The 12,957-nt window shown below is 48.3% G+C and overlaps 1 protein-coding gene across 2 annotated transcripts in view; it reads right to left on the reverse strand.

Moving 5' to 3' along the window:
* RABEP1 (rabaptin, RAB GTPase binding effector protein 1) overlaps nucleotides 1-12,957 on the reverse strand; it is a 101,914-nt gene that overhangs the window by 22,322 nt on the left and 66,635 nt on the right. For both annotated transcript variants that reach the window (XM_034989360.1, XM_034989359.1), the window contains exons 5-8: nucleotides 12,228-12,347; nucleotides 6,583-6,718; nucleotides 3,150-3,328; nucleotides 1,133-1,264 (exon numbers count right to left, since the gene is read on the reverse strand). In XM_034989360.1, the coding sequence (XP_034845251.1) occupies nucleotides 1,133-1,264; nucleotides 3,150-3,328; nucleotides 6,583-6,718; nucleotides 12,228-12,347 (567 nt within the window). The remainder of the gene's footprint in view (nucleotides 1-1,132; nucleotides 1,265-3,149; nucleotides 3,329-6,582; nucleotides 6,719-12,227; nucleotides 12,348-12,957) is intronic.

A 12,957-nucleotide genomic window follows, 5' to 3' on the forward strand; every position in this document is an offset into this window, starting at 1 on the left:
GATCCGATCCGGCCAGGGGACGGAGATGGGGCTGGGGGCAGTGGGCGCGAGGCGCGAGAGCTCGGCCGGCACGGAGACGGGTCTGGCTGTGAAGACGTGGGGGTGTGGGAGGCACGGAGGGTCACCCAGCGGTGAAGGCCCTTCGGTGCCACGCTGGGCTCGAAGGCCAGAGGCCTTCATTCCTATCCCGAAGGGGCAACAGTCAGCCTGCGTCCTGAAGATGAGCGGGCAGGGGAGGCGGCACGGCGGAAGAAGGAGCCAGCGTGCAAGCACGACAGGATGGCAACGGCGGCCGGAACGGTGTGAAGCAGGAAGTGGAACCTCGTCGTGCCCGTCACGGGAGCCCGTGTGGTCTCTGAGGAGGGGAGCGGCCTGGCTGCAGCTGCACTTGCCACCAGGGAAGGGGACAGTAATGCTAGGGTGCAGGTGGCCAAGAGGCTGCAGACAGGACACCCGACGGGGAGGCCCCTGCTTCCGTGGGTGGGGGGGGGCGAGAGGCCCCGAGGCCACTGGAACACCACTCTCCACGTCCGAGGCTCCCCACTCCACCTGAGTCCTCACAGCCCACGGCCTCAGATCCGCTGATATGCAAGCATGTGCTGTGGGGGGTTCGGGGCTTGAGGACTTGAGCTCATCTTTTATTTATTTATTTTTTTTAAAGATTTTATTTATTTATTTGAGAGAGAGAGAATGAGAGAGAGAGAGCATGAGAGGGGGGAGGCTCAGAGGGAGAAGCAGACGCCCTGCCGAGCAGGCTGCCCGATGCGGGACTCGATCCAGGGACTCCAGGATCATGACCTGAGCCGAAGGCAGCCGCTTAACCAACTGAGCCACCCAGGCGCCCCTGAGCTCATCATTTAAAGTAAAAGCCAAAGTACTGGCAACATTTACTATTCATCCCCGCAGAGATTTTGCAGGTGTCCTTTAAGTTCGCTTCTACTGCCCTACTTTGAGAACCACTGGAAAAAGAGCCTGTACGTGGCTGAGCGATGGTAAGAGGACCCCATGTTTCCGGAGCCCTGGCTGTGAGCCCGCCGACGTGGCAGGACAGAATACGGTCGCTCTAGCTCTGCGCTCCCGCACGCACACGGCCACGCCGTGGACACGGGCCCTAACGACAGACTCACCCTACCTCTTCATTCAACAGCTGGGCCGGAGACTCCTCGTGCGTGAAAGCACACACAGCCGCGGCTTTTGCCTCCTCCTCAACCTCTGTTCCGTCGTGGTCCTTCCTCTTGTGAAATCTCTGTTGTTCGTCTTCCTCCTAAAAGTTAAAGAAAATACATACATACGTCACCCGGGTGATCTACACTTCACCACTCATAGTTCTTCAGCCGCTCAAAACAGATAAAAGAGAACGAAGCTTTATGAGAACACCGGGCCCTGAAGTTTACTCGCTTTGTAGTCACTGTCTGGATGTCTGGTCCTGACAAAAGGTTTCACCACCACAGGCACCAAGTACGAAGCCCGTCATAGAGGAGAAATCAGGAAGCCGCTTCCAAGAAGAGCGCGCTATGAGAAAGCAACACAAAACACACCCTCACGTCAAGGGATCCGAGAGCGTTTACGCGGCCGTCCCGTCAGACAACTACAGAGCGCAGGCAGGGCGCGGCCATTAGAAAGAGGTACAAATTCACGCAGAACAAAACGAATGGCTGAAGTTAATGTAACAGTCTGCACGACACAGATGAGCAGGCACCTCGGTGCTCCCCAGAACGGCCTCGCGGGCGGGGACATGGCCTCGGCAACTCACGGGCGGGGGGGGGGGGGGGGGGGGGACACAAGCTTCTTCGGGAGCAACATCACGCTCTCTGCGGAGGCAGCTGGAAACAGGCCCACAGAAGCAGCACCTGCTGGATCTGGAAGGATCAGCGCGGGGAGTCTGCCAACCGGGTGAGGGGTGAGCAAGGGCTCCAGGGAGGGCAGGCGCACGGGGGACCCCAAGTATCCTGCTGTGGCTGAGAACAGGGCAGGCACACGGGAACTCGAGGGCACGGGCTTCGAACCTGGGATCTGCCAACAGTCCGCACTGCACCTGGGGCGCTGCGGTGTCTGTTTGCTCTGGGAACTGCATGACACAGAGCTTTACAGGTAAAGCCTGGGCACACCGCGGAAAGCCCGCATAGAAAAACCTCAGTCCATGTTAATACAGGCCCTAAGTGACCACTTCCAGCATCTAGACTGTTTCGACCCTTAAGTTGGCTGTGTCTACACAGAAGAGGAATGAGCCACAATTAAAGACAGAAATTTTAAAAAGGATGAAACTTCTTAAGTCATACAAGGCAATCTAAACAATCTGCACAGTACCTAGAAGAGCTTCTACATAGCTCTCCTGGGGAGATCTTTGCACCCACGCACAACACGGTGCAGGAGAGGAGCCACGCCACCGTTTGAAATGGAGAACACAGAACGGGAAGCCGTCTGGGCGCCGGGACAGGGGCAGGGATCGAGTCCCTCACGGTGTGTCCACCCCGGCAGTGAGCGAGAGTGACAGCTCTCTGGGGCAGAGGTTACAGAATATGTTCCCTGTGCCGCCTCTGAACCAACCCGAACACCCACTTCCGAACGCAGACAAATGCCCAGGAGGACCGCCCCGCACAGGAAGACTTCTGAGGACAGAAGTGCTCACTTCTGGAAGGGAGGTGGCTGGGGAGATTCTCCTTTATCACTCGTATGTATTGTTGTATTTTTAACCTGAGAGGTATTTGTGTATTACTCATGTAATTCAGATAGCTTTTTAAAAGGGAAGGAGAAAACAGGATCTCGGGTGAGCAGCCCTCTGGACTCCTGTCCTTTGGGATCACTCAGCCCCCCCCGCCCCCCCCACCGTCACCGTCCAGTGAGGCTTTCAGAGCAACGTCACAGAAGACGTGACCCGGACAAACAGGATCCCGGAGCCCTGGGAGAACCGACAGAGCCGTGGAGAAAGATTTTCTCAGAAATACGCACTGCTGCGTCCTGCAGTCTCCAGAGAGGAGCACTGCTAAATCAGCCCTTCTCCCCCAGACAAGGCCATCTCTGAAAGGTGAAAAGCAAAACCCCTCCGAGGCAGCTGTCCCGCGTTTTGAAAGCGCGCGAGCGTCCGCTGCCTCCGAGCCAAGCCTGCGTGGGCGCCGCAGAGCGAGCACATGCCCGGAGCCGCCGCTCACCTGGTCTCTCTTCTTCAGCTCTTCCACCTGCCGCAGCTGTTCCGACGTGAGCACCATCTCCATGCGCTGCATGTCCCTCATGAGCAGACGCTGAGACTCCAGAAACTGGTCATTGGCCTTCTGCCACGTGTGCTTCAGCTGGTTGTGCTGCTGTCGCTCTTGCTCCAGGAGATGGCACACTGTGGAGGAGCCCCAGTCAGAACCGGCGCATCCTGGCGGTAGGCACTCCCGTGACCGGGGCCCCGACCAGGTCTGGCCGACGGCCCGCCCGTCTGGCGCCCCCCAGGCAAGCACCGAGGGGCGGCCTGCTGCCAGACACACGGCAGCTGTCCTCACACCTCTCCCCACGCAGAGGCTCCCAGGAGCAGCGACACGTGAGCAAAGGATTTCTGTGCTCCGTGAGCGCTGGAGACCCTGCCTAAGTGCATCTTCACAGGACCCTCCCCTGCGGGACTTCGAGCTCAGCACCTGACGTATGCCCGCGTTCTCCCGGAGGAGGATACAGAATGCAGTATTCCCCCGACGCCTCTGACCAGGAAGTCCTCCCGGCAGTGCCACGCACAGAACAAGGGAAGTTCCGGGAAGACCCTTGGGAGCTACTGCTCTAAATGCCACAGGTGCCGTGACCATGACTCAGTGCCTTCAAATACCTCCTGACAAATCTGTGACCCAGGAGTCCCTCCCACCCCGCGCACTTCTGACGTCTCAGGACAGGTCAAAGGCTCTCTGTATCGGCGGGTACTGCCGACACTGCCCCACTCGGCCGTCTTGTACTGACGAACCAGTCACTCAAGCCAGAAACCAGAAGACACCCACGCGCTGACGTGCCTCGCCCACCCGAAGCCCCTGCGACAGGCGCCCAGCAGCTGCCCTGTGCTGGGGGACACAGCGCTTTCCTCCGCCGGCCTCAGACCAGCTCTCGTGACCCCCACAACCGGTACGCTTCCTGCCGTTTGTCTCCGCTCGCTGGCCTGCCCTCCACACCGCTGTCAAACTGAACTTCGTGAGTGCAAAACTTAGATGACCATCCTCAAGATGAAACCCCTTCAGAAAAGCCAAACATGAGGCCACATGTTGTAAAACGCCATCTACACGGAGTCCAGAACGGGCAAATCTGCACAGACAGGAAGGAGACCAGGGCTGCCAGGGGCTGGGAGGAAGGGGAGAAAAGGAAGTGACTAGTAATGAGGACAGAACTTCTTTTTGCAGCAAAACTGTTGTGGAAATCAGACTGATAATGGTGCACAGCTCTGTGAGTCTAGTAGACTTTAGAAGAGTGAGCTTCATGGCATGTGAATTACATCTCCATAAAGCTGTTATTTAAGAAAAACATTTTACTTTTTTTTTTAAGATTTATTTATTTATTCATGAGAGACAGAGCGATTGAGGCAGAGGCAGAGGGAGAAGCAGGCTCCACACTGAGCAGGGAGCCCGAAAGAAAAACATGTGAAAAGCCTTTCAGAAGCTCCTTCTTGCCCATCTGATAAAATCCCAAACCCTCAGCCCACGGTGACCACAATCTGGCTCGCATTTGCCCCCCTGCCCTTTGCATCCTAACTTTGCTGAACGAGTTTCTTCCACTCCTTGACCTTGTTGCACCACATGCAAATGGCCTTGAACATCAGGCTCATCTCTGGCCACCTGACAAATGGTCACCTGTCGGTCAAAGCCCCCTTCACAACTGCTTTCAAGAAGCCCACCTGCGCACGGCCGCCTCCTAGCGCACTTGCGAGCAGGCTCCCGGGAGAGGCGCTAACTTGGCTAATTCTCCCGATTCAGGCTGTAAGTTACACGGCTGCTCAAGTTGGACCTTCTCTTCCTTTAAGTACTAGTTTTGGTGTGAGTGTTTCAGGATGGAAATTATGCCCTTACTCATTTAATGAGACTTCTCAGATACTTCTCCAGATAGGTTAGGAAGGCCTGGTAGTCTCACACTATTTCTGGAAGGGCTGGGGCACGTCGTTTAAACGGAAATTCCTATTTCTTTTGGACAATCTCAGAGTGGGGGAGTGTAGGCAGCACTACCTCCAAAAAGCGCTTCCTGAAAACCAAAGACCTGCTCAAACCTTGGGTGATTTTCCTAATGTTTTACGAAATGATTCTGTAGGCTTATAGAATTTCAGCTTTGACTATTTGGGGGAAAAAACTAATATGCAAGCCTAAATTACTGAGGGAAGAGCTCTATTTCCCACGGCCCTTGGTATACATAAAAAGTATTTGCTGTAGGACTCTCTCACCCCAGTCCTAAACCCCCCCTGTGCAAATATTCCTAGTATAACCCACAACACGTACAAGGTCTCAAGGCGTCCGTGCGTTCAGATGAGGAAATGTTGGTCCATGTGTTTACTAAGCTCTCACTGAAATTTATCATTTCCTTTAATTACCCACAATGTGGGCAACCCAGCCCAGGAAGAAGGACAGCACCTGCGACCCGGTGGCCAACAGAGGCCGTACCCATGCACAGTGGCGGCAGGTGCCCGGGCACAGCCCTGAGGCTCGGCACCGCTTCTGGACCACAGCCTCCACCAGATCCGCCCCCAAACCTTCGCATTTAATGCATTAAGAAAATAGCACATTTGTTACTGCATCGTAAGATGGCAGTTATTTATATTTTCATTACTGTTTCATAATATAAGTGCCTTCTTTTGTATTTTAGGAATGAAAAACAGTATCCTTAAGAGGTTTTCACAGGACTGCCAAAGGAGTCCATGACACAACAAGGTTAGGAACCCCAGGTAAGGGGCGCCTGGGTGGCTCAGCCGGTGAAGCATCTGCCTTCGACTCAGGTCATGGTCCCGGGGTCCTGGGATCGAGTCCCGCATCGGGCTCCCTGCTCAGCAGGGCGTCTACTTCTCCCTCTCCCTCTGCCACTCCCCCTGCTTATGCACTCACGCTGACAACCAAAATCTTAAAAAAAAAAAAAAAAAAAAAAAACACCACTATCTTTATTTTAATGGGGAAAAGATAAGCCTTCTCCCCCAGGCTGGGGAAAATGGAGTCAATTTCTGTAGAACTCTGCTACCAGGCTAGTGAAATCAAAACTGTCCCTTACGAACAGGGATGCCACTTGAGGCTGCCAGAATATACGATCTGCCCTCTGTCCCATTTCGCTCTTGCTAATCTCCCTCCATCAAAATGAATCTTGGGGGCAAAAGCAGTTTAAGCAGAACTTCCCAGCCCTCTTGTCTTTCTGTCCACCGCTCATGCCTTGTGAAGTTATTCCTGGAGTCCTTGAGGAAAGAGGAGCTGTTAACAATCCACGTACCTTTAGGAGAAACCTCCCGGCTCCAGCCCTTCAAGGAGAACATTCGAACCAACTGCAAAGCTTAAAGTGAATCACTAACATGTTGGAGTCTAGGATTTGTTATTGCTTTTAATCGGCATCAATTCTACTTAGAGACTGAGACTAAGAATATACAGAATCTGTATATACCTTCATGCAATTCCTTCCGCAGTTTCTCGGCATCTTCCTGTAAAACGGATTTCTGAGTATTCAGAACAGCCACGTACATCTCCAGGTCAGTCCTGCAAGATTTCTCAGCTTCCAGATAATGATTCAGTTCCTTAACCTGAAACAAAATGCAATGCTATGAAACTAAAGTAACAGTTTCTTCTTCAGGTATGTTGGTAAGTTCTAGATGCCTTGAAAATAATTTACGTTTATGTTTACATTTTACATAAAATTTTAGAAGTTAACACTTACAATTTTTAATTACAGAACAAACACATACTTGCTACAGAAAACTAGGAAAGTAATAGAATAGTAGGTATTATCCATAATCGTATCGCCAGAGCAAATACACAACGGCGATTACATGTAACAGCTTTGTACCTCGCTTTCCAAAGAGCTAGCTCTAATTTGCATTCCCAGAGCAACGCGTACTTGGGTTCATTTTGTCACATTCTCAGTAACACTAGGTTGTTGTGGGGGGTTTTAAACAGTAGTTAATTCCTAAAGATAAAAGTAGTGCCACACTCTAGTAAATGTGTTTCTCCTTGATTTCTGGTCAGGTGGTTCTAAATGCTTTGAATTTTTAAAAAGGACCCATTTTCATGGACACATATACTGGAAGGAAAAAAGAGGCAGTCACGATGGGAAAAATAACTAGTCTCATACTGTAATAAACACTAGCTTGAAGGCAAGTGTGGAATGTTTTATAAAATCACATCTTTTTAAAAATGCCTTCTGGGCGCCTGGGTAGCTCAGTTGGTTAAGCGACTGCCTTCGGCTCAGGTCATGATCCCGGGGTCCTGGGATCGAGCCCCACATCGGGCTCCCTGCTCAGCAGGGGGTCTGCTTCTCCCTCTGCCCTCTTCCCTCTCGTGCTCTCTGTCTCTCATTCTCTCTCTCTCAAATAAATAAATAAAATCTTAAAAAAAAAAATGCCTTCTGTTTAATTGTAATATTCAACTGTTAACAAGATAGTCTAATATCTGAAATAGTTATAACCGAAATAAGATGCAATCTCGCGCCAGAGAGTGGATACAGAATCACTTGTTTTACCCTGTCTTACATATTACCCATCCTAAATTGTGGCCGGTTATTTATGTCAGCTTTTCAGATGGTTATGTCTAATTTCACTTTCCTGCCTTATAACTTCCTACTTCTTCCAACTTGAAAACGCCCTCTGACCTGTTTTCAGGTGTCTTTCCTCCTAGACCGTTAACACAAGATGTCAGTAGTGGGCACAGGCTGAAAGGACTGTGGAAGCTGCCATGGGATGCGCTGGAGGCTGTGGGCCAACCAGACACAGTGCGGGCCGCTGCGAGGCGCGTCCCAGCCACCGCGGAGGGTGGGGATTCAGCTGACGATAGCGAGAGTCCGTACGGCAGACATAAAATGGTGGCACACGACCAGTAAGTCCATCTACTGCTACTTCTCAGCATAGATATCCGACTCAATGAATAATTAGGGACATCCACGAAAGAAACTAAGTGACAGCTAGAGGGTGGGGTCCAGCACGGAAAGCTACCTCTATGGACGTCCAGGGTATCAGCATCAACACGGGACAAAGTAAAGGGAGAGGATGATGGCCCCAAGAACCCCAAAACTGTCAACTGAGTCTCCAACCTGACAGTGGCAGCTGAAGCTGTAAACAGTGGGAAAATGCAACAAATCTGTACGGGGACACTTGCAATCTGGGGAGCGTACTTCCCTGATTTCCCGTGAGCCTGAGGATCTTGTCACGTTCTGTGACGATTCTGGTCTCCTCTTGGGTGAACCACTTGTTCACATTCTTTACGGTTTCTCCTCTGGGCCATCCGTCCCTTACGGACCAAGCAGCTCTTACTAATTTGGACACTAATTGTTCATCAGGTACAGGAGGTAAAGATATCTCCTAACAGCCCACAACTTCTCTGTGCAACCTTTTGTAGCATCTTTTAATAAGGAAGGTTTATATTCTAATGTAGGCAAATCTGTCAAACTTCTCTTTCACAGTATTTTTGTCTCTAAGAAACGTCTTATGGGGGCGCCTGGGTGGCTCAGTTGTTAAGCATCTGCCTTCAGCTCAGGTCATGATCCCGGGGTCCCGGGATCGAGCCCCTCACTGGACTCCCTGCTCAGCCGGGAGCCTACTTCTCCCTCCCCCTCTGCCTGCCACTCTGCCTACTTGTGCTGTCTCCCTGTCAAATAAATAAAATCTTTTAAAAAAAAGAAAGAAACGTTTTTGGGGCGCCTGGGTGGTGCAGTCGGTTAGGCATCCGACTCTTGGTTTCACCTCAGTCATGATCTCAGGGTTGTGAGATCGAGCCCCGTGTCTGGCTCAGTGTGGAATCCACTTGTCCCTCTTCCCCCACCCCGCTCCTCCTCCAACTCGCGTTCATGCTTGCTCATGCTCCCGAAAATAAATTAAAAAAATTTTTTAAATGTTTTTGTACCCCAAATAACATATTTTTTTTTTTTTTTTAAGATCTAAAAGTTTTGAAGATTTACTTTTCACTCTCTGGTTTTTAATTCATTGAAATTAATTTTTGAAAAGTGTGAGGTAAAAAGCTGATTTCACTTTATTCCATGTTTAAAACTACTTATGGGCGCCTAACTCTTGATTTTGGCTCAGGTCATGATCTCAGGGTCCTAGATTAAGCCCCACATCAGGCTCCTTGCTCAGTGTGCGATCTGCTTGAGATTCTCCCTCTCTCCCTCTGCCCCTCCCCACCAACTCCCGCGCTCACTGTCTCGCTCTAAAAAAAAACGTAAAACTATTTTTAAAAGGCTATTTATTTTTTTAGAAGTAGGCTCCACGCCCAGCATGGAGCCTGACACAGGGCTTGAACTCATGATCCTGAGATCAAGACCTGAGATGAGATCAAGTGGTGGACAGTCAACCAACTGAGCCACCCTAAAATGGCTATGTTTTAACAAGCCGTTCCTTTCCCACTGATGGGCAAGGCCAGCTGTCCTGTATCAAATTCCCACACACATCCAGCTCTGTTTCTGGGCTCTTGATTCTGTTCCACTGGTCCACTGTCCCCAAATCAGTAACAAAGCATCTTAATTACAGTAGCTTTACTATAAGTCTTAGTACCTGGTAGGCGGGGCAAGTCTCCCCACCTTGCCTCCTTCCAAATTCCTTATTAAACCCTATTGTATTCAGAGTGGAATTTTGAACTCAGATTAATTTGGGGATATACTACCTGCTTTATAATACATTATCTTCTCATTCAGGAACACACATGAGCTCAGACCTTCATCATAATGTATTCCATAACAATCTTACCATTTTTATTTAGATAAATCCTCAGGTATCTACGACTCCACAACACAGAGCTGATTTTAGTTTTTTTGTGTTTGGGGGGGTTTTGTTTGTTGTTTTGTTTTTGCTATTATGAATGGGATTTTTTCCCCATTACATTCTTTACTTGGATAGATTACTGGAGAATATATTTTTGTATGTTGATCTTGTTGGAACAACTTTCTTGAACTGTTGTTGGGTCTAACAATGTTGGTACATTCTCTTGCTTTTCTACACAATCATCGTTTCACGGTCTCCATCCAGTGCTTATGCCCTGTCCCTGCATCTTGTCTTGCTGTGTGGAAATCAAGAGTCGGACATCTAACTGACTGAGCCACCCAGGTGCCCCTCCTGATTAGTCTTAATGGAGGTTTGTCTATCTTACTAGTTTTCCCATTTTTCCCATTATATTGACATTCTCAATTTTTCTTTGGCTTTTCTATTTCACTTATTTCTGCTTTTAAGTGTATTATTTCCTTGTATTTGTATTGTCTGTACTATTGTTTGCCTTTCTGGATTCTTGAGTAAAACATTTAAATCACTCTAAGTATTTTAGAATTCCGTTTTCCATGAGTTTTTTTTTTAATTTCCATTTTATTTTAGCGACCATTTTACTATAAATAATTTAAAAACCTGTAGTCAGACATCTGAGTTTACATAACAATTCTTCAAAATTTTTCGGCACCTCCTTTTGTGACACTATGTAAAGCATAATGTACCTAAAACTAACAATTACTTTATCCCATGCACTATCTTAAATGCTTTATACATGTGGACTTACAAAATCCAGTAGTGGCCTTATGAGGAGGGTACGATTATCCCCATTTTACAGTTGAGAAAAGCAAAGCACAGTCAGATGAAGTAATTTGCTCGAGGTCCCCCAGCCAGTAACTGCTGAGCTCCTGATTCCTATGCTCTGCTACCACAGAAGACGCAGTCTCTCTCTCGATGGATCTGTTAACGTCTAAACTGTTAATCAGATTGCTCAAAACCCCTATATCCCCACTAACGTTTTTCTCTGCTTACACTATCAGTTAAAGATCAGTTTCAGGGGCACCTGGGTGGCTCCATTGTTAAGCATCTGCCTTCGGCTCAGGTCATGATCCCAGGGTCCTGGGATCGAGCCCCACATCGGGCTCCCTGCTCTGTGGGAGGCCTGCTTCTCCCTCTCCCTCTCCCACTCCCCCTGCTTGTGTTCCCTCTCTGTCTCTCTGTCAAAATAAATTTTAAAAAAATCTTAAAAAAAAAAATCAGTTTCAATCTCCTACTAGAACTGTGCACATTAATTTCCCCTTGTAATTGTCCCTTTTAGTTCACAAATTTCAAGGTATATATGGTACATTCGATCGCAACTGTCACATCCTACTGATGAATTTTTAGATGGGGTCCCTCTATCTCTAGTCTTTTTCCCTTACATCCTAAATGTTTCATATTACAATCACTATATCAACTTTCTTTTGGGTAGAATTTGGAGGGCATATCTTTAAATATCCCTTTATTTCAATCTTATAGTTTTATTTTAGGTGTGTCTATTATAAACAATATAAATTTAGATTTTTTAAGAATCCCAACTATTTTTTTTTCTTTTTTTTTTTAAAGATTTTTATTTATTTGACAGAGAGAGATACAGCGAGAGAGGGAACACAAGCAGGGGGAGTGGAGAGGGAGAAGCAGGCCTCCCGCCGAGCAGGGAGCCCGATGCAGGGCTCGATTCCAGGACCCTGAGATCATGACCTGAGCGGAAGGCAGACGCTTAACGACTGAGCCACCCAGGCGCCCCAAGAATCCCAACTATTTTAGCAGGTGATTATCAGTTTACATTTATTAGGATCATGGACACATTCCCCCTTTCTACATTCCTATGCTGTGCTTTTGTTTACTACCTTTTTATTATTTTTTGCTTTCTTTCCTACTTTCTCTTAATTATCAACATTTTCAACATTCCCTCTGTATTTCCTCTGTTGTATCTTTATGGCCAACAAGTCCAGCTGCACTGTAACTACATCAGCTCTAAGACATCAATTCTGGGACTAGCGTCAGGAGATAAAGCCAACTTCCAACAGCTTATGTTCCTTGATAAGAAAACGAATGAGACCGGGTGTCATTTTGACATGAGCACTAACTTTGTTAACAAAGCAGCAGGCACATCACTATTGTGATTATTTAAAATATCCATAAGGACACAATCATCTTCAAGCATTTTCTTCTTTGCCTTTTAAAGAGTGCAAGGTTTTTAAGACACACAGTCTAAATTCCAGTTTGTACCCCCTCAGTGACTCTAACTTTGCTCATAGCATTAGGTCAGGGTCCCGGGTTCAAGGAACAGGCTACAGCATCTCACGACCTTTGAGGCCTCCAGCTCTTTAACCTTGTCTTCAGCCTCTGTCAGTTTGTCTTTCAGAGCCGCGATTTCCTTCTCCATGGGCATCACAACAGACCGAAGCTTTTCAGCATCCTCTTGAGCCTACGGTTAAAAAGAATTAGTCCACAATGGCCAAACTGTGGAAAGAGCCAAAATGTCCATCGACAGATGAATGGATAAAGAAGATGTGGTGTGTGTATATATATATATATATATATATATATACACACACACACACACACACACACAAATGGAATATTAAGCAGCCATCAAAAGGAATGAAATCTTGCCATTTGCAACAACGTGGATGCAACTGGAGGGTATTATGCTGAGCAAAATAAGTCAATCAGAGAAAGACATGTATCATATGACCCCACTGATATGAGGAATTCTTAATCTCAGGAAACAAACTGAGGGTTGCTGAAGTGGTGGGGGGTGGGAGGGATGGGGTGGCTGGGTGATAGACATTGGGGAGGGTTATGTGCTACAGTGAGCGCTGTGAAGTGTGCAAGACTGTTGAATCACAGATCTGTACCTCTGAAACAAATAATACAATATATGTTAAAAAAAAAAAAAAAAAGAAGAAGAAGATGATAGCAGGAGGGGAAGAATGAAGGGGGGGAATGGGAGGGGGAGACGAACCATGAGAGACGATGGACTCTGTAAAACAAACTGAGGGTTCCAGAGGGGAGGGGGTGGGGGGATGGGTTAG

The sequence above is a fragment of the Mirounga leonina genome, unplaced genomic scaffold (genome assembly GCF_011800145.1).
Source record: "Mirounga leonina isolate KUSES-001 unplaced genomic scaffold, KU_Mleo_1.0 Mir_488, whole genome shotgun sequence".
Lineage (NCBI taxonomy): Eukaryota > Metazoa > Chordata > Mammalia > Carnivora > Phocidae > Mirounga > Mirounga leonina.